The 22,576-nt window shown below is 41.2% G+C and overlaps 1 protein-coding gene across 1 annotated transcript in view; it reads right to left on the bottom strand.

Annotated features, from left to right (window-relative positions):
* SIM1 (SIM bHLH transcription factor 1) overlaps positions 1-22,576 on the bottom strand; it is an 86,211-nt gene that overhangs the window by 12,600 nt on the left and 51,035 nt on the right. Inside the window, exon 9 of the mRNA XM_058174783.1 lies at positions 13,247-13,412. Within this exon, the coding sequence (XP_058030766.1) occupies positions 13,247-13,412 (166 nt within the window). The remainder of the gene's footprint in view (positions 1-13,246; positions 13,413-22,576) is intronic.

Raw genomic sequence — 22,576 nt, 5'->3', positions numbered from 1 at the left:
AAACAGATTCTAAATTAATTCCTCACAGCAACTTTTTACCTAGCAGGCTCAATGCATTACATTGATATGTCCTTTCCTTCTTCCAACAGTTTATAATTGCACACACAATTCTCCCTCCTCCAATTTTAACTTCATAACAGCACCTTCAAAATGGAGCTATTCTAAAGATTCCTTTTTCCTGTATGCTTGACCTGAAAAGTCTGCCTTCACTCTCAGTTGCATAATGTTTGATAATTAATTTCTGTGAAACAAAGGAAAAAATATAGTAGATTGGGCCTACTTACAAATATACATTCTGACAAAAATGGACTGCAATCATCAGGTTTGTCAGCAGTTTGTCAGCAGTTCTAACTGTTCTTAGTAATTAAGCATTAATTCTTATATTAATTTTTTTTAAAAATACATTTTGCAAAGTGGTTAGAATAAAACAATTGTCACAAAAATGTTTAAACCGTTTATTGACTGCATTTAAAATGAGTTAAAAGTCTCTCATTATCTAAGGGATAGGTATATAAATAAAGTATGGATTACTGCAACATGTCTACATGGAGCTACCCTTGAAGGCCACATGGAAGTTATAAGTCCTTTGGTCCAGAATACCTTTGGAGAATTGTCACCTTTAGTCTTGGATGGGGTGGCATTGCTCCAGACTGACCCCATACATAACCTGGGGGTTCTCCTGTAATCAGGACTCTTGCTTGAAGAGCAGGTTGCAGTCATGGCCAGGAGAACCTTTGCAAAACTGTGAGTTGTGTGCCAGTTATGCCCTTTTCTGGACCAACAATCTCTGCTCACGGTCACTGATGCCCTAATCACCTCTCATCTTGACTATTGCAATGCAGCCTACCTGGGGCAGACCTTGAAAAGTATCCGGAAACTTCAATTGTGTACTCTCCCCACTTCTCTTCTCTCTGTATACCAATGACTGCATCTCCAATGATCCATCTGTTAAACTATTGAAGTTCGCAGGTGACACAACAGTGATTGGTCTCATTCGAGACAATGACGAATCTGCATATAGACGTGAGGTCGAACGACTAGCCTTGTGGTGCGACCGTAACAATCTGGAACTGAACACACTCAAAACCGTAGAAATGGTGGTGGACTTTAGGAGAAACCCTTCCATACTTCCACCTCTCACAATACTTTTTTCTGTTCAAAAAGTTTTTATTAGTCAAAAAAGGTTTATACAAATACATATCAGGTATGGTAAATTTTCATTTTTCTTATCTAAAATAAGAATTTTACTCAAATTTTTTAACACATACAACAGCCATAAGGCAAGCAGGTGACACGAAGTAGCAAAGTTTGCAAATTTTAAATACGTAATAAAGAAGAGTCAAGAATAAACAGAATATCGTACAAAAGAGAATAAGGAAAACCAACACAATCCCAAATATCTTTATCACTTCCTAGTTTTGGATCTCAGAACTCTGGGTTCAGCCTGACCCAACTCCAGGGCCGCAACAGCGGCAGCCGCTTCAGCCCCATGATCTATAACCTCCCCTTCTTCAATTCCTGGGTCATCTGATTCCAGGAAGGCTTTGTGTTCCTCCACATAGGCCGTAGCCTCCGCAATTGTACTGATTTTTTTCGTAATGCCCTCCCGGAAAATCATCAATCCCTCTGGCATCAGCCATCTGTAGACCACTCCTCTCTGGTACAATTTGCTTGACAAAAAATAATATTTCTTTCTTTTTTCACGTACCTGTCTGGGAATCTGCCTCAGAATGGCTATCTCCCTGCCCCTGTAAATCAGTGCCCCACTCCTATGTTTTCTAAGAATTTCATCTCTCGTCTCTCTTCTCACAAATTTGACATGAACCTCTCTGGGAACTGCATGCGTGCGTGCATATTGCAATTAACTCTATAAACTCGACCCACATCCCAATTCATGAAATCAACACCTCTCCCAAGAAATTCTCCGAACAATTTAGTCACAACATCTCTCAAGTCTTCTTGGTCCACTTGTTCCAAATTTTGAAACCTAAGGAAATAAGACATTTTATCCATCTGTGGTCCAAGCACAGCATTGCCTGTCGTCTCCTCTCTTTTCTGCACTGCCGCATCTCTCCTCCAGACCTTCCACTTTCTGCTTGTTTTCTGCTGCGACTTGTTGAGTATCCTTTAAATCCTTTTGGATAGTCACAATTTCTGCTCTTATTTCCGTTTGGCCTCTTTGCAAATCATCCAGTTTCTTGTCCATATTGGATAACTTTTCCAGAATTCTCTCCATCTCTCCCGCAGGTGGTCTCTGACCTTTTGCCATTTGTAAAAAAGAATCAAAATCCTCAGGCAAGCACAGTATCCTTGTAATTTCCTCCGGATCCACCAGGGGGCACTCACAGGAGCAACGAGTCCAGAGTACAGTTAGTCAACCAGGAAGCCGAAGGGAAGTGATGTCATCAAAATTCTCATAGTGAAGGCGGAAGCTGGGCGCCACCACTGTTCCCCAGAAGGAGGGGGGGCCTCAAACCTTCCCTCCTAAATTTCTCCATCACCTCTTCTCTCCAGAGCTCCACAAAACCGGTAATCTTCTTATTTTAAGTTCTCCTCTCTCCAGAATAACTCGTGCTCCTTCCGACCGCAGGGGAGAAAAAACCCCCCCGCACTCCGGAGCAGTCCACTCACGTTTACCGATAATTCCTTTCCTTCTTCTTCTCAATTCTTCTCCGTTCCCTGTTCACCACCAGGCTGCTGCAGTTATAAATCCAATGCCCCGGTGTCACCGGGCACAGCGGCCCAGGCGACGACCAAAATAATGGCCGCGGCCTGTGGCCTCCGAACCCCGCCGAGCCTAGGACGCGCCAGCATCGGTCCCCACAGTCCTGTATGTCGGCTGGGAGACCCCTGGCGAGCCGTCCGTGCGGCAGGTGTCCTTTTCGGAACACCTGGCCCCTGGGGGCCTCGGCGGCGGCCGGATTCGGGCGCTGGAGGCAGGAGAAGCCTTCCAGACGTCCGTTGCCGCTGGATACCGGAAGTCGTCTCCTACCTCTCACAATACTTGACAACACAGTATCAACAGTAGAAATCTTCAAATTTCTAGGTTCTATCATATCACGAGATCTAAAATGGACAGTTAACATCAAAAACATCATCAAAAAAGGACAACAAAGACTGTTCTTTCTGCGCCAACTCAGAAAGCTCAAACTGCCCAAGGAGCTACTGATCCAGTTCTACAGAGGAATTATTGAGTCTGTCATTTGCACCTCTATAACTGTCTGGTTCGGTTCTGCAACCCAACAAGAAAGACACAGACTTCAGAGGATAATTAGAACTGCAGAAAAAATAATTGCTACCAACCTGCCTTCCATTGAGGACCTGTATATTGCACGAATCAAGAAGAGGGCTGTGAAAATATTTACAGATCCCTCATATCCTGGACATAAGCTGTTTCAACTCCTACCCTCAAAACGACGCTATCGAGGATTGGACACCAGAACAACTAGACACAAGAATAGTTTTTTCCCGAAGGCCATCACTCTGCTAAACAAGTAATTCCCTCAACAATGTCAAACTATTTACTAAATCTACACTACTATTAATCTTCTCATCATTTTCATCACCAATCTCTTTCCACTTATGACTGTATGACTGTAACTTTTTGTTGCTATCACTAAGGGTTAAATTGCAACCTATGACCATTATTTGTGTTGTAAATGTTGTACCTTCGATGAAGGTATTTTTTTTCTTTTCTTTTATGTACACTGAGAGCATATGCACCAAAACAAATTCCTTGTGTGTCCAATCACACTTGGCCAATAAATTCTATTCTATTCTATTCTATTCTATTCTATTCTATTCTATTCTATTCTATTCTATTCTATTCTATTCTATTCTATTCTATTCTTTGTGCAGGCCTATATGTGCAGATGTGTCACTTCTCCTGCTGGAGCTGTATTGGCTATCTATTTATTTATTTATTTATTTATTTATTTATTTATTTATTTAATCACATTTTTATACCGCCCTATCTCCTGAGGGGCTCAGGGTGGTTTACAGCCTGATAAAAACAAAAATATAAATACAAGATAAAACACTAATTAAAAAATTTATTGAATAAGGCCGAATTTAAAATTATAATTAAAATAATGAAACCCCGTTAAAAACTAAATTTAAAATTAAAATTCTAGCCCAGTCCTGCGCAGATAAATAGATGTGTCTTAAGCTCGCGGCGAAAGGTTCAAAGGTCAGGAAGTTGACGGAGACCTGGGGGAAGTTCATTCCAGAGGGTAGGAGCCCCCACAGAGAAGGCCCTTCCCCTGGGTGTCGCCAGTCGGCACTGCCTGGCGGACGGCACCCTAAGGAGTCCCTCCCTGTGAGAGCGCACGGGTCGGTGGGAGGCAATTGGTGGCAGCAGTCGGTCCCGTAAGTAACCCGGCCCTAAGCCATGGAGCGCTTTGAAGATAGTTACCAAAACCTTGAAGCGCACCCGAAAGGCCACAGGTAGCCAGTGCAGTCTGCGCAGGAGTGGTATCACGTGGGAACCACGAGGGGCTCCCTCTATCACCTGCGCAGCCGCATTTTGGACTAACTGGAGCCTCCGGGTGCTCTTCAAGGGAAGAGAGCATTGCAGTAATCCAGGCGAGATGTCACGATAGCATGAGTGACCATGCATAGGGCATCCTGGTCTAGGAAGGGGCGCAACTGGCGGACCAGGCGAACCTGGTAAAAAGCTCTCCTGCAGACGGCCGTCAAATGGTCTTCAAAAGACAGCTGTCCATCCAGGAGAATGCCCAAGTTGCGCACCCTTTCCATTGGGGCCAATGACTCGCCCCCAACAGTCAGCCGCGGCTGCAGCTGACTGTACCGGGGTGCCGGCATCCACAGCCACTCTGTCTTGGAGGGATTGAGCTTGAGCCTGTTTTTCCCCATCCAGACCCGTACGGCCTCCAGACAGCACTCCAGACAGCACTTTGATAGCTTCGTTGGGGTGGCCTGGTGTGGAAAAGTACAGCTGAGTATCATCAGAGTACAGTTGGTACCTCACACCGAAACCACTGATGATCTCACCCAGTGGCTTCATATAGATGTTGAACAGGAGAGGCGAGAGAATCGACCCCTGCGGCACCCCACAAGTGAGGTGCCTCGGGGTCGATCTCTGCCCTCCCGTCAACACCGTCTGTGACCGATCAGAGAGATAGGAGGAGAACCACCGAACGGTGCCTCCCACTCCCAATCCCTCCAACCGGTGTAGCAAGATACCATGGTCGATGGTATCAAAAGCCGCTGAGAGGTCTAATAGGACCAAGGCAGAGGAATAACCCCTATCCCTGGCCCTCCAGAGATCATCAACCAACGCGACCAAAGCCATCTCCATGCTGTATCCGGCCGAAAGCCGGACTGGAACGGGTCTAGATAGACAGTTTCATCCAGGTACTGGGGTAATTGACGTGCCACCACACTCTCTACAACCTTCACCACAAAGTGAAGGTTGGAGACCAGATGATAATTACCTAAAACAGCTGGGTCCAGGGAAGGCTTCTTGAGGAGAGGTCTCACCACCGCCTCTTTCAAGGCGGCAGGAAAGACCTCCTCCAACAGAGAAGCATAAGTAATCCCCTGGAGCCCCGCCTCGTGTCACCTCCTGCGTGGCCAGTACCAGCCAGGAGAGGCACGGGTCCAGTAAACATGTGGTGGCATTCAACCTCCCCAATAACCTGTCCATGTCCTCGGGAGCCACAGGATCAAACTCATCCCAAACAGTCTCAACAAGACAGCTCTCCGACCTCTCACCTGGATCCACCCAATTTTGATCCAGGCCATCCCAAAGCTGAACGATTTTATCGTATAGATAACCACTAAACTCCTCGGCACATCCCTGCAACGGATCATCCCGCTCCCCCTGTTGAAGGAGAGAGCGAGTCACCCGAAACAGGGCGGCTGGGCAGTTATCTGCTGACGCAATGAGGGAGGAGACATAGCAATGTCTCGCTTCCCTCAATGCCACTAGGTAGGTCCTATTATATGACCTAACTAGTGTCCAATCAGCCTCCGAACGACTGGACCTCCAGGAACTCTCTAGGCGTCTTCTCCGGCGTTTCATCTCCCTCAGCCCCTCAGAGAACCAAGGAGCTGGTTGAGACCTACGCCGGGTCAGAGGCCGCAAAGGCACGACACGGTCTAGAGCCCCAGTCACGACCAGTTCCCAAGCCGCGACTAGTTCTTCAGCCGTGCCGTGAGCCAGACCTTCAGAAAACAGCCCAAGCTCCGTCCGGAACCTCTCCGGGTGCATCAGGCGCCTGGAACGGAACCAACGTATTGGTCCCATCTCCCTGCGGTGTTGAGTGGCGGTCAGAAAGTCCAGACGAAGGAGAGAGTGATCTGACCATGACAAAGGTTCAATGACTAAATCTCTCAAGTCCAGATCCTTCAACCACTGTCCAGAGATAAAAATCAGGTCCAGCATGCCTCCCCCAATGTGAGTAGGGCCATCGACTACTTGAGTCAGGATGCTGGATGCTGGCTGCTCAGGAAGTGACACGAGGCTGGCTCCAGGGGATTATAAATGCTTCTTTGGTGGAAGGGGTTTTCCCCGCCGCCTTGAAAGAGGCGGTGGTGAGGCCCCTCCTCAAGAAGCCTTCCCTGGACCCAGCTATTTTGGGAAATTATCGTCCAGTCTCCAACCTTCGCTTTGTGGCGAAGGTTGTAGAGAGTGTGGTCGCATGGCAGCTCCCCCAGCACCTGGAGGAAACTGTCTATCTAGACCCGTTCCAGTCCGGCTTCGGACCCGGTTATAGCACGGAGACGGCTTTGGTCGCGTTGGTGGATGACCTCTGGAGGGCCAGGGACAGGGGTTGTTCCTCTGCCTTGGTCCTATTAGACCTCTCAGCGGCTTTTGATACCATCGACCATGGTATCCTGCTGCGCCGGTTGGAGGGATTGGGAGTGGGGGGCACCGTTTATCGGTGGTTCTCCTCCTATCTCTCTGACCGGTCGCAGACGGTGTTGATGGGGGGGCAGAGGTCGTCCTCGAGGCGCCTCACTTGTGGGGAGCCTCAGGGGTCGATTCTCTCGCCTACCCTGTTCAACATCTATATGAAGCCGCTGGGTGAGGTCATCAGTGGTTTCGGGGTGAGTTATCATCTGTACGCTGATAATACTCAGCTGTACCTTTCCACCTCGGACCACCCCAACGAAGCGGTCGAAGTGCTGTCCCGGTGCCTGGAAGCTGTACGGGTCTGGATGGGGAGAAACAGACTCAAGCTCAATCCCTCCAAGACGGAGTGGCTGTGGATGCCGGCACCCCGTCATCCGCGGCTGACTGTTGGGGGCGAGTTAGTGGCCCCAAAGGAGGTGGTTCGCAACTTGGGCGTCCTCCTGGATGGACGGCTGTCCTTTGATGAACATCTGGCGGCCGTCTCCAGGAGGGCTTTTTACCAAGTTCGCTTGGTCCGCCAGTTGCGTCCCTTCCTTGACCGGGATGCCTTATGCACGGTCACTCACGCTCTGGTTACATCTAGGTTGGATTACTGCAATGCTCTCTACATGGGGCTGCCCTTGAGGTGCACCCGGAGGCTACAGTTAGTCCAGAATGCGGCTGCGCAAGTGGTAACGGGAGCCGCTCGTGGCTCCCACGTAACACCACTACTCCGTAGCCTGCACTGGCTTCCTGTGGTTTTCCGGGTGCGCTTCAAGATTTTGGTTACCACCTTTAAAGCGCTCCATGGCTTAGGACCCGGGTACTTACGAGACCGCCTGCTGTTACCTTATGTCTCCCACCGTCCCGTACGCTCTCACAGAGAGGGTCTCCTCAGGGTGCCGTCCGCCAAACAGTGTCAGCTGGCGGCCCCCAGGAGCAGGGCCTTCTCTGTGGGGGCACCGACGCTCTGGAACGAACTTCCCCCGGCTTACGTCAAGTGCCTGATCTTTGAACCTTCCGTCGTGAGCTCAAAACACACCTATTTATTCAAGCAGGACTGGCATAATAGTGTCAAATTTTAATTTGGGGTTTTATTAATATTTTTAAAATTTTAAAACTAAATTTTAATATTCAGCCTTTTTGTAATTTGCTAGGTTTTAAATGTTTTAACTTGTATATATTTCGTGTTTTATCTTGGCTGTACACCGCCCTGAGTCCTTCAGGAGAAGGGCGGTATAAAAATTTAATAAAATAAATAAATAAATAAATAAATAAATAAAAGGCCGTCATGGAAGCCATGAACTCCTGAGCTGCTGTCGATGACATGCCGGTTGATGGCAAGTTAAAGTCCCCCATGACCATAAGTCTGGGGGTCTCAACTGCCACTCCAGCAAGCACCTCCAGGAGCTCGGGCAGGGCTGCTGTCACGCAGCAAGAAGCCAGGTACGTGACCAACAAGCCCATCTGACACCTATGACCCCACCTCACAAAGAGGGATTCACAGCCGGCAATCTGAGGTACAGTGGTCTCCCTTGGCTCTAGACTCTCCTTAATAACAACCACCACCACCCCACCCCTACCTTGGCCCTCGGTTGATGGAATGCTCGGAAACCCGATGGGCACATTTCAACAAGGGGCACACCCCTTCTGTGCCCAACCAGGTTTCCGTAACGCCCATAAGGTCCGCGGAACCCCCCTGGATAAGATCACAAATTAGGGGGGCCTTGTTAACCACGGACCGTGCGTTGCACAACATCAACCGGAGGCCTAGGCTCTGAGGGTCTTGACCATCTGGAGAACGGGAGAAGTCTGAGGGATCGGGGCACGTGATCACCTTCAAACATCGAGCGCGCACCCCCAAAAGATGATACGAGCCCTCACTTCTGCCATATCTGCCCCTCCTACTTACCGTACCAATAGGGCCACCCTCACCAGAAGGAATGCAATCCTCCCCCATAACCTTCGAATCTGTTAAATGTCAATTTGCTTTCAGGTCCAATTCAAGGTGCTGGTTCTCACCTTCAAAAACCTACATGGCTTGGGACCAGATTACTTGAAGGACAGTCTTTTCCAAGTCTCATCTATCTGACCTATCAGAGTAGAGAAGCAGGAAGTAGGGGTTCTCTCCTAAGGAGGTCCATCTTGCAAGACCAGGAAGAAGAGCCTTCTCTGTGGTAGTTCCCTCCCTGTGGAACATCATCTACATGGAGATAAGATTGACTCCCACACTCTTTCACAAGGACTTGAAGACCTGGTTTTGCCAGAACTGGAAACCCCAGAGTGGGTACAGCCTATTAAATGGTTCGTTTGATTATTGACACTAGTGGGTTGGGGGTTTATTGATATTTATTGTTTTTTTACTAGGTTTTTATTGTAAGCTATGCAGAGTCACTGAGGGTGATTTGAGAGGTCATATAAATGTTCATGCATAAATTACTGCAACACACACAGTGTTCAGCTTCCCAAATTTGCCCGTATTATGCCTCTGTTGAATGAGATGCATTGGCCCCCTTCCCCGCTATTTTCTTCTGGGTTCAATTTAAGGTGCTGATTATTACCTTTAAAGCCCTACATGGCATGGGACTGCCACTTCCTGAGGTCAGAATGGATAGAGTGGACCCTCTCCAGGTCCCTTTCCCCTTAAACATTGCCATTTTGTGGTTCCTTGGAAATGAGCCTTTTCCATTGAAGCCCTGCCATATGGATCTCCTTCCTGAGATTTGACAGACCTTTAGCCTTTTAGCTTTCCAGATACTACTTAAAAACTGGCTCTTCTGCAAATTTTTGGATAGTTACTTGTGCCCTGTCACCTCCCAACATACTCCACATGGTACTGCCCTTGAAAAGTATTGAGAAGCTTCATCTGAAGCAACATGCAGTGACATGAGCAGTTATGTATGACGCTATAATGCACATGCTAAACTTCTGTTTGGTGAACTGTACCAGTTGCTAGTATGTTCTCATGTTCCAAGGTGCTGGTTCTAACCTTTAAAGCCTTAAATGACATGGAGCAAGGTTATTTGAAGGACTGCCTCTCCCAGTTACATCTACCTGTAACTGTCTCATCAAGGAGGGGTATATGATGGGTTCTGAATGCTAAATTAGCTCTGACCCTATTGTTCTTCCAGAAAGCTCTTGAAATGTGTTCTTTTTAGCAGGTTTGGGGATCTTATAGTAATAGGGAGCCTACTAGATTGTTGTATTATATGTGGGGGTTTTGGTACATTTTCCCGTGGTTTTATTTATAATTTACAGTAATTGTTTTAATGATTATTTAAGATTTGTTTTAATTGTTTGTTTTGTTGCACACTGCCCAGCTTCATATTAGTGAGATGGGTGGCTATATAAATTGATAATTAAGGAAATATAATATTTCCCTCATTAACCTTAATGAAGAAAGACTTGAAAAAATAGATGGCATGCAGGAGATTTTTAGCTTAGATAGTTAAATATCAACTAAGATATGTCACAATTTATTAAACTACTAAGCAATATTTCAGATATTGGTGTTCACTGATTGTGAGATTTGTACTTTCTGTTGCTACTCCTCCAGCTCTTGATAGATAAACAGTTATCAGTCTTTATCTCACCTCCCAAAACATGTCTGGTTATACAAAGAGAATCCTTTTATACCAAAATCTCTCCGGCCATCAAAAACGTCTGTTGCACTGGGCATCTGCAACTTCCTTCTTGATTAAACAAGCAGAAGATCACAGATCTCTGGGCCTCTGTGGCTCAGACTGGTAAGACAGTCTGTTATTAACAACAGCTGCTTGCAATTACTGCAGGTTCAAGCCCCACTAGGCCCAAGGTTGACTCAGCCTTCCATCCTTTATAAGGTAGGTAAAATGAGAACCCAGATTGTTGGGGGCAATAAGTTGACTTTGTATATAATATACAAATGGATGAAGACTATTGCTTGACATAGTGTAAGCCGCCCTGAGTCTTCAGAGAAGGGCGGGATATAAATGCAAATAAAAAATAAATAATAAAATAATAAAAAGATGCAATCTACTTTACACACAGAACATATGTGTGCTTTTAAATCACTTTTATCTTGCCTTTTTAACTAATCTAACCCTGAAATATAAAGTATGGTCTTCTGTTATAGGCAGAACAGATGGTGGAAGGCTTCGATTAAAGTAATGCAGCATAACCATTAAAATAACCTCTACTAATGGTGATTCTGTACCAGTTTTGAATCTACGTTAGAATTTTTTAAAGTTTCCTTTCACTTTCAAATTTGCGAAGTTTGATGTATAATATTCTAATATATTAAATATTTTATTCACTCTATTTAATTAATAGATTGAATAAAATAGACAATGTATCATTAAGGAAATGACTCAGTATGATTTTACTAACAAAAATAACCAAAATAAAAACAAACTTTCAGTATTGCTTAAATATCAATAGCTATTAAAAAACAAACACATTATTTTAGTGATAGTTATAACCAGGGGTGAAATCTACTTACCTTCCTTACCAGCTCAGGAGTGCACTCAAAACACAGGTAGGTGGGCAAGCTTTGCTCCGCCATTGCTACCGGATTGCCGAACTACTGGCTGCGATCACTACCGGATCACGCAATCTGGTTCAATCCGGTAGCATTTCATCCCTGGTTATAATCAGTGCAGTAATTGTCCTTGATAAACTTGAAGTTTTATTCATGCAAACAACAGTGAAAACTGTGACTAAATGCTTCTTATTAATGTTATTGCTCTATTACTCTATGTAGAATAAATAAATTTAGGAATTTAGAATAAATGGATTCAAAATTTATTTGGTCACTTTGTAAGGATAGGACAACGATACATAGCCCAGCAATAAACATCTTATTAGTTACATCTTATTAAACAGAAAGAAGCCAAGTTCCATCAATTGAATTAAATAATATTTAGGTTCTGCTTGAAACTTTAATTTATGAATAGAATTGATTTTGTTGGGAATGGGGTGTCAATATTTTTTTAAAAAAATGTTAGAAGAAAACTTTCTCATGTTTCGTATCTTTTCACTTCATAATAAATAAAACAGCTTGTGCTACTTTCCAACACTTTTCAAAAGAGGAAAATATTTTCCATGCTGAAAGCCAGAGGTGGGGGACAATGGCCCCTTTATGACATACTGAGGAATGAAAATGCAAATAAACTGCAAGCTCTAGTGAGGAAAAATTGGTAAGCAAAAAATTGGGGAAAATGGTATTAGGTTTATACATAAAGAAGAACAAAATATGCAAAGAGAGATGTATCACTACAAAGAAATAGTGGATATTTCCTGCCTTTTAGAATCAGTGAACAGTAAGATAACTAGCAGTCAAGAAATATGCCCCAAATTAGCACTTGGCAGAATACCATAATAGCTAAGAACATTAGAGATGTCATGGCATTTTATCCATGACATCTCTATACCTAAAGTCAATGTTTTTCTCTGTGACATTCTAAGGAAGTGAAAGTTGGACTTTGAAGAAGCAGTTTAGAAAGAATATTGACACTTTTAAACTTAGCATTGGAGAAGCCTCTTAATGCACTGGATAACCAAACAAAAAATTGGATCATAGAAAAAAATCAGTCCAAGGATCTCATTCAAAGCAGATAATCAAAATTATGTAGGCATATGATATTTATGAAATTAAGGTTGGCCTGATGTAAATAGAGTTTTCTCTAGTGTCAAAGATATATAATTCTATAACGTACCCAAATTAAGTCGGCATCAAACCTTGAAAAGCAAACTCATGAATTACTGAACTTTTTGTTTACATTTTAGTTGACTTCTTTCCCTTTAACTTAGGGTTTCCATTTTTATCCCAGGTATCCCTCACCTTTTACTAAACTTGTATCCCTCCATATAAATTGGTCTATAATTCCCATTGGGTCCAAGCATCATAGTTACTGTTTATACTTGCTGGGTATAGTGAGAATTGACAATATATCTAGAGGTATTAAATTAGGGAAGACCAACCTAATCATTCAGGATTGACAACAATATGATCAAAGTCACAGAATGCCAATTTAGATTGAATGGAATCTTGTGAGGTGAATACGCAAAAGCCTAGAATTTCCTACAGAGATCAAATTTAACTTTGTATTTTTCCTTTAATTATATTCCCTATATGCGTTATTGATGAGCATTTGCAATTTTGTATGTTATAAGATTTGTGGTATGTCTCCAAAGTTATATGAAATAGTTTCCGGCATTAGATCTGTAGTAATTAAAATCCTGATGCTGTTTACATTTCCTTGGACATTCCCTCAGTGCAAATATGCTGCCCAGTGATAACATAGACTAAACCCCTACCGGCAATTATACAGTTATGCTTCATTGCAAAACAATTCAAAAGGGAACTCAAGAATCTTTTCTAAGCGTATGAAACCAGGTCACTCTTACCTGTGGATAAGGGGATGTCCTAGATTTGGACTTTGTGCCAGAGAGACGTGATTTGCTTCCTTTTCTATTGTCAGTTATAGTTGGAATTGAGTTTGCATATGGGAAGGCAGGTTTTGTAGCCGAAACTTGATCTAGGGAGAGTTGAAGTCCTTTGTATTCTGTATCCCTAAATAAAATATATATATATTTAATCCAATCCCATAAATACTTATGATTAATTATTCAGCTTTCATTTTTTCATTATTTAAAATGTGTACAGATATGTCTTTTTCTAGATTAAAAAAAATTAAAAGGTGGAACCAGTTCATGAATAGTAAGTAAACAAACTCTCAACAATTTCATTTGAAATGGTTTATTAAGAACTAGCTGAATACCCATGCTCCGCTATGAAACTATGTGATCAGGCTTGATAAATCGACACTTAGAGTTTGAAAATTAATGAGTAGTTACAATCGGCCTCTCCTCTCCCCTTCTCTCCCTCAGGCTAGCCCCATAGATCCTCTCTTCCCCTTTTCTTCATCAGGCTGGCCCCACGGAAGCCTCTCCTTGCCTCTCCATCAGGCTACTCCACAGAAGCCTCTCTTATCCTACCCCCTTTCTCTCTCAGGCTGGCCCCATAGATCCTATCCTATCCCCTTCTCTCCTTCAGGCTTTCTAGCCCCTTCTCTTCATGAGGCTTGACCCACAGAAGCCTGTCCTTTGCTATCCCATTCTCTCCAGAGTTATTTTCAAGTTGGGAGGGGAAGTAGAACATCTAACTAATTGGCATCAGAGTGTGTTATAATAATATAGGAAATACTAATGCTCTGATCATCATTTCGAAAAATCCTTCCTTAGTGAGCACCTCAAAGCCAAGAGGAACATACATGGCAAATTTCATGTTTGTAGGCTTTACAGTTCTGGAGAGTTCATGATTAATGTGTGAGTGGTTTTCACTTTTATATATATAGATTAGTGAATTCTTAATAAACCAAATATCTTTGAAAAGATATTTTTTTGGGGGGAGGGGGGAATCTCCACAATATATTGTTTCGTCCTGAAAACTTCCTCTTACCATTATCTTTCCTAAACTGCAGCCAGGTGTAATTTATTATATAAATAGGCGAGATTCCCAAAGCTGAACAAGTGTGCATTATATATTACAGTCTTTGTAGGGTCTGAACTATACATCCATATGTGTTAATACTTAATAGTGCTATACTTAGGAAACATGATAAGATGGCATAGAGATTTTTTTCAGCTATGTGAAATAATATTTTGTGGTGCTTTTCTGATTTTGCATTGATAGTTTAAAATGATAAATCATTACTTTCTAAATACACATCTGCTTCCAGTTTAGACAGAAGTAATCTAATTCACAAAACTGCCCTATAAGAAATTTAGCATTTGAACTTCAAATAGCTCTTGTAATAGTCATATGAAGTAGAACTGGAAAAGGTTCAGAGGATGGCAGTAAGATGGTCAAAGGGCTGAAGCAACTTCACTATGAAGTAAGGTTGTGACACTTGGGACTTTTAATCTAGAAAGGATGCAGAGAAGAAGGAATACGATTGAGGTGTACAAAATTGTGCATATTGTGGATAAACTGGACAAGAATTTATTTTCCCCTTCCCAGAAGTCATCCAATGAAATTGAATCTTGGGAGGATCAGGACAGAGAAAAGGACTATTAAAAATGTTGGACACTAATTACATGGGATTAATTTAGCATCTGTCTTAATTGGTGGAAAGTATACTTGTTTCCCTCATTTGGAAATATATCCAGCCAGTTAGTACCACCATCCATTAATTAGATAAGAGAAAATAGTCTTTATCTTCCTGTTGTGACGTACACGTAAAGAAGAGGTCTCCTCCAAAACAATAGGTATATTCAGACTTTTCACATGGCTGTGAGTATATTGGGAGCTTGCATTATTTAACCTATATAATGAAACAAAAGCCTTGGATTCCTTTTAACTCCATAACAGCTGCCTCTGAATATATCATTGTTACTTGCAAATGCAATTGAAAGGATGAGGATAAGACCAAGCGAACAAATCAATGCTTGTCGCAATTGTTATGCAGTTGTTGAAAATATTTTCTTGAAGGTATTTTTTTCCCCAACATGTTGGCACTCACAACCATTCCACACATGTAATGGTATTTTCTGGATTAAATTGTCACCATCAAGCTTGAGAAAATGCTTGAAAACAATTTATCAACATCTGTATTTCTGGCTTTAAGAAAAATAATACAACAACTTAAGATATTACTCTCAAGTGCCTCAGTGATAAATAAATGTAGCTGAACCAGGACATGAATTATCCTTTCTCCTACGGAAACCCATCTAAAAAAACAGAGCGAGGGAGAGAGATTAGAAAGGGAAATGCTAGGGAAGTCAGTTAATAAAATCAGTGACTAGTGATTACTTTTACATTATGAATAGATCACATGTAGCTTATTTTGCCTAGAACGCTTGACTTGGTCTGTATTTTAGCCTTAAATCAGCTGAAGAAATGGGTAAATCACCTACCTCATCCTTTCATGTAGGTTTTAACTAAATAGATGATAGAAAATTGCACAGCCTTGAAAAAATGGCCATCCTGACTCTAGAGACGAAGTTTTTAGCAAGCAGAAAAGACCACAGTTTTCCAGATTCTGCATTTCCTTCCCTTTCTGGGAAAGCAGCTGTAACTGTCTTATTGGTTTTGAAAAATTAAGACTAAATGAGACAATCATTCCATGTTGTTTTATGAGTTCAACTAATGAGGCTCAAAAAAAAAAAGCTTGAATATCTGATTCTGCTTCAAGCAGAGAGTCCTGAGATGGCTACTTTAAATTGCATTCTTTATATAACCAATCCTTCTCAAAGGGATAATTTGCTTTCCAAAAGGCACCATCACACCTATTTTATTTCATGAGGGGGGGAAAAAACCCTAAAATACATTGGCAGGTATTACCATTAAAAAGTAGGTATTTAAATTGTCACATAAGTGTTCCACCACTAAGGATGTTATGAGAAGCAATAAATGAAAAATAGAAAAGTTTAAAAAAGACTTTTCATCCGAGATACATATTTTTAGTGTATGGATAGAGAGTGACTGGATATTATCTTCAACACTTAGGAAGGTTTTTCTTGTCACAGCTTTTATAGCCTGATGCCTACCCAATATTCATGCAGCCATTATGACTATTTCATGCTGCTTTGGGATATCAGAGTTGATTAAAAACTTAGAAGAGTATCAGTTTGGAGAAGGCTCATCTAAAAAGAGTTGCCAGGGTTTTTTTTATTCATCTTGCTACGATTAAGGTTCACTTGATAAAAAATAGTCTCTGAAACCCATTTTCAGAGACATAGAATTGAAATTCCAAACAACCCATTTCAACTCCGTGCAGATACGAGTTGGACTGAATTAATACTTTAATGAAAACACATTGGACTGTAATAGAGCTATATAAAACTGTATCAATATTTAGAGGAAGAATTGAAGAAAGCGTTTGTTGCCTTATCTGTGAAAATTCTCAAAAATCAAGGTCATGATTGTTCGAAAGGTGCTTTCTCAAAAGGCAACTGGACTTTCTTGGTATTTTTTTTCCTTGAAAACATTTCACTTCTCATCCAAGAAGCTTCCTCAGACATACATTGCCTTGCACCATTTTGCTTCCCTTTGGTCAACTTCAGGAGCTTCTCTAAGCTTATTGCATCTTAGAATAAGGCTACGAGGAGCCTTCTCTGGTGAGTGCTGTAGGAGCCTCCTCCTGCATAATTTATGGAGGCATTTCTCAGGGCTAGTGATTCTGATGTAGATTGTGGGGAATCTTGCAACACATGCCAGAGATGGTCAACCTGAGGCTCCCTTTAGCCCATCAAAGAATTTTCTAGACTGGGCACATCTGGCGCAGGCTGTAGAAATGCTGTAATAAGCACCAGAGGTGACCATCTCCAAGCCCCTTAGAAAAGTACCAAGGGGTACACCCTTTCCAATACATGTGACAATGCTAGGAGTTGCACTATTTAGAAGCACTATTTTGTTCTAATGCAGCAATTCTATAAATAAATAGAAAATAGAAAAATGCACTTAGTTGTGACTCACAAAAAGCATTTAAATGCTAGAAAATGAAATCATGTAATAATGAGAAAGTTGGCTAAGATTAAAAGAAGCTGCCATAAGAACACTTAATAGCACCCTGGATAGATACCAAAATATTAAAAGGAGAACTTGATTCAGCGTTTCATATGCAAAGGATACTATAGAGTATAATCAGTGCTGAATCTCATGACAGGATCGTGTAATGTCAACATTCTGAAGATGTTAGTGTGTTCATTTATTCCTGATATCATCCTTTCTCACTACTTAAAAGTCAAAGTATTTTTTTAGTGGCATATTGGACGAGAATGTGCTGAAAAGCTATTAAATGAGAAATAAAGCAGCCAGTTTTCTTTGCTCAACTTTTAAAAATGCATCTTCTCAAAGCCAGGCTCTGGACTAAATTTCCTCTTTAATATCTGAGCATTTATGCATAAACAGTATCTCTTAGTATTAATAGCACAGAAATGTAAATCCTCACACATCGTAGAATAGCATCTCCTATTATATGCAAAGTTAATAGGGACCCCCGACTGTTTCTCAGACTAGACATTTTCACCTCAATCTTCAATGCAATCTTTCTTATATGTCGAAAAAAATGAAACCATTAATACCAGCAATGTTGGATTGAGTGTCAGAAGATCCAGGTTCAATTTCTCACTCTACTACAAAAAGTATTTGAGACAACCTTGGGCTAGTCAGTCTCTGTGAAATTTCCAGAAGTACTTGACACAGGAGTCCAGGTTAGTTCTCTCCCGCTTGGAGTTTAAAGCTATTAGTGGGATTTCTAGCATTTTCCTAGATTTAAAAAAAAATGAACTGAGGGTGAATCCTGCATGAATCCTACATTTCTACTTAATGAAAATATAAATTATGAGCTCATTTGGAAGCAGCAGCTAAGAAACAATGTAGAAATCTACTTAAGTAACAGTATAGAAATCTATCACAGTAATCCTTTTGAAAATCTAATTTTTACTATTTCTTCCATAAAATAACAAGGATAAATCTGCTCACTTCGGATAGATTAAATATACAAGTGTAATGAGGTTGGAACCAGATCTTTTTGTTTCACCATCTAATCTACAGGACAAGATAGGGTATTTACAATGCCATGCAGTAGTGATATTGTTCTTTTAGAAGGATTTTACATTGGATTGCCTGCACCTGAGCTTCAATTCCAGCTCAGTGAAGATTGCTACATCTTGCCATGGTACCAGAAGAACAACTTATCTATCCTGAGTACTTTTCCTGTTTCCAACATCTGCACATCTCTAATAGGTCATTCTTGAGGTGGCTTCTATTGAATTTTCTGTTAAATTAGGAAGTTGCCCTATAGAAGAAGGAGTCAATCTGTTCTTCAAAGCACCTGAAGGCAGGACAAGAAGCAATGGATGGAAACTAACCAAGGAGAGAAACAACCTAGTACTAAGGAGAAATTTCCAGACACTTAGAACAATTAATCAATGGAAAAACTTTCCTCCAGAAGTTGTGAATGCTCCAACACTAGAAGTTTTTAAGAAAAGACTGGATAACCATTTGTCTGAAATGGTGTAGGGTTTCCTGCCTGAGTAGGGGATTGGACTAGAAAATCTCCAAGGTCCCGTCCAACTATGCTATTCTGTTAAATTCATTTATAATACTTATAAATGCTTTGTCCTGTGCTTAGACTGATGTTGGAATTAGCACTATGTATTAACATTATATAATCTGCTTGCACTTGAACCATTACAACATAGATTTGAAGAATATACTGTAACCGTTATTCTTATTTTATTGTGTTCACTAAAACTTTCTCCCTAGTAAGTATATAAAATAGCATTGAAAGTTGGATGTGTGATGTTCAAAGACCTTTTCTTAGTAAAAAATAATCTTTGCAACTCACCACTAGACGCGTAGTTCTTCTCAAATTGAAAGGCCAGGAAAAAAGGACAAATTTAAAACTCTTCAGACCAAGGATACCTGCTTGGAAAGGGATAATGCTATACTACAGGTTTTTTTTAAAGCCTTTATACCTCACTACCACTACTCTCCAAAAAATTAAAAAGGTTGCTCTTTCCACATCACTTAGTAGCAGAACATGTGTTTGCTTTTGCATGCCAAAGCACCCAGATCTATTCTCAGCATCATCAAATAGGGCTGGAAAAGATTTCTGTTTGAATTCCTCATGCTAAGCTGGCAGTCAGTGCTGGGTGTGCAGAACTGTTCCCTCTCCCCCCACCCTCCCCCCACCGCCAGTCTGCAAAGCTGAAAAGGTTGGGGAACTCTGATATCAGCGAATGTGAATTATGATCATATCTTTCAACTTGGGTTGACCCTACCCTCAAGTCTAAGGAGGAGTTAGAATCAGAAGGTCATGTCTGCCATTTGTTTACATATCTTCTGTATAATTGAAAGAAAGATTCAAATCAGGGGAAAAAAATGGGTTTAACTTGTTAAAAATGAATTGAAAATCCTAATGTGTGGCAGTGATGAAGGTATTATTGTTAGAGTCTATAAAATATTATTGAATGTAAATGGAAAACGAAAAAGCATTGTATGATTCAGTGGGCAAGGAACTTTGGATATAATATAATGCTTGAACAATGTGAGAATATGTGGAAGAAAGGTTTAAAATTTACATTAAACTATAATTTAAAACTAAATTTCTATAAGATGATGTATCCTTGGTATTTAACTCCAGACAAGTTGTCAAGGATGTATAAAGACATTTAAAACGAATGCTGTAAATGTAAAGAAGAGACTTTTTATCATTTATGCTGGACATGTGATAAAGCAAGGAAATATTGGATTAGGATTCATATCTTAATACAGAAAATTCTTAAAGTGAATATAAAGAAAAAAACCAGAGATTTTTCTTTTGGGTTTAATGGAAAAAAATTTGGAACCTTGATGTTACATATGTTGATGGCAGCAAGACTACTCTACACACAGAAATGGAAGGTTACCTTGATCCCCACAATGGTTGACTGACTGCAAAAATTGATGGAGTTAGCAGAGATGGCTAAATTGACTGGTTTGAATGGTATCACTGTGGACTATTCACAATGTGGCATTTGTCCCTACACTAGATAATAATACTACAATGGAATCCTTTAGCATCAGTTCAGTTTCTTAACATCATCAAAAGGTCCTTATCCTTGTGACAGTGATCATAAAGCACACAGCCAAAATCCTTTAGACGAATGTTCCTAGTAAGGCTATGCAAACTTTGAAAATGATTCCGCACAAGTGTAGAATATTGCTTAATAGTGATCTTTTTAAAAAAGCTTGTTTCAAGAAGATATGCCTTCAGTGTATAAGACAGACACAACACACTGAGAATGTTTTAGCCTTGTGTCTGTATATAATAAATATATATTAATTTAACAGCTCATATTTTGATGCATATGAAGGCTGTTCAAAGTTGGTCCTCAACAATAACACAGACCTGATGGTCTCAATTGCTTTGATCTCTTCTCTATGAAATAAAAGTACCGTGGATCATATAAAACTGTTTCTGTACCAGCAATTTGGTACTTTAATCTACAGTATTATGAGACTTTAATCCATTAAGAATTTACTTCCATATGTTTATATGTATTCATTCTGAACCTACTAGCATAGTATGTGTTTGTGTGTAAACACATTTTTATTTATTTGGTTAATAGCCAGTTTTTAGCATTTTTTTCATATTTATACAGAACTTGCAAAGGGCTTATACAGACGAAGGGAAGAGGTTGTTTATGTGAAATGGAGAAATTGTTATGGAGAAAAGAAATCATCAGAAATATTTTTGAGCAGGGAAACAAATGAGTGTGATTAAATACTGGGGCAAATGTTGGAACGTCATCATACAATGTTCACAAATATAAGTTTTCCTGAACTAAAGGTTAATAACTGCCTCCTCAGCCTATGTATGGATAACAGCCAATAAATGGGACTAATTACAAAATACAGTATAATTACAGTATAATTACAGTATAATAATTACAAAATACAGTATTCAAAATAAAAACAGCTCTCATCAAAATGCAAAAAAACAAAACAAAATTAATTATCTGGCCAATATTACTCAACCAGTATTATTCAGTGTCTTTGCAATCTGCAATTACTCACTCAGCCTATTAATGGATGATGATTACGAATCATAAATGTATTTTTATATTCATTTTATATTAAAACATATTTACTTTAATCATACATGTAAGGCAGAACTATTCCTCAAAGACTAGTAAGTAAGGTGAAAATGTATGGTACTTTATAACAAAGGGGGAAAACCCAATCCACTCAGCACATAATATTGTACCAATGATTTCTACAACTGTAATTCTATATACATTTATTGGGAATATGTTCTACAGTTCTGGGACACTGGAATGTGTTTCTTAATAGGAGATATATTATGATGTACTTTTTGTGTTATATCAATAATTTCCAGAATGTCTCTCGCAGTAAATAATGCCCGGGCTAAGTCAGCATGCAGCTTGTGTCAGAGAATGATATCAACAGATCCAGTGGTGGGTTTCAACACTTTTTACTACCAGTTCTGTGGGTGTGTTGGTGGGCATGGCTTGGTGGGCATGGCAGGAGAAGGATACTGGAAAATCTCCAGTCCCACCCCACTCCAGGGGAAGGTTACTGTAAAATCCCAATTTCCTCCCAATCAGCTGGGACTTGAGAGGCAGAGAATAGATTGGGGTGGGGGTGGTCAGAATTTTTACTACCGGTTCTCTGAACTACTCAAAATTTCCACTACCAGTTCTCCAGAACTGATCAGAACCTGATGAAACCCACTTCTGAACAGATCACCTCAATTGAATTGTTTACCTGGCTTAGCAATTGAAGCTGTTGAAGTGCTGTCCCGATGTTTGGAAGCCGTACGGGTCTGGATGGGGAGAAACAGGCTCAAACGTAATCCCTCCAAGACGGAGTGGTTGTGGATGCTGGCACCCCGATTCAGTCAGCTGCAGCCGCAGCTGACTGTTGGAGGCGAGTTATTGGCCCCAAAGGATAGGGTGCGCAACTTAGGTGTTCTCCTGGATGAACGGCTGTCGTTTGAAGATCATTTGACGGCCGTCTCCAGGAGGGCCTTCCACCAGGTTCGCCTGATTCGGCAGTTGCGCCCCTTCCTGATCGGGATGCCTTGTGCACAGTCACTCATGCGCTCGTTACCTCTCGCTTGGATTATTGTAATGCTCTCTACATGGGGCTCCCCTTGAGGTGCACCCGGAGGCTTCAGTTAGTCCAGAATGCAGCTGCGCGGGTGATAGAGGGAGCTTCGCGTA

This window comes from Ahaetulla prasina, chromosome 1 (assembly GCF_028640845.1).
Source record: "Ahaetulla prasina isolate Xishuangbanna chromosome 1, ASM2864084v1, whole genome shotgun sequence".
In the NCBI taxonomy this organism is placed as follows: Eukaryota; Metazoa; Chordata; class Lepidosauria; order Squamata; family Colubridae; genus Ahaetulla; species Ahaetulla prasina.
This window is presented reverse-complemented; position numbering and strand designations above follow the sequence as displayed.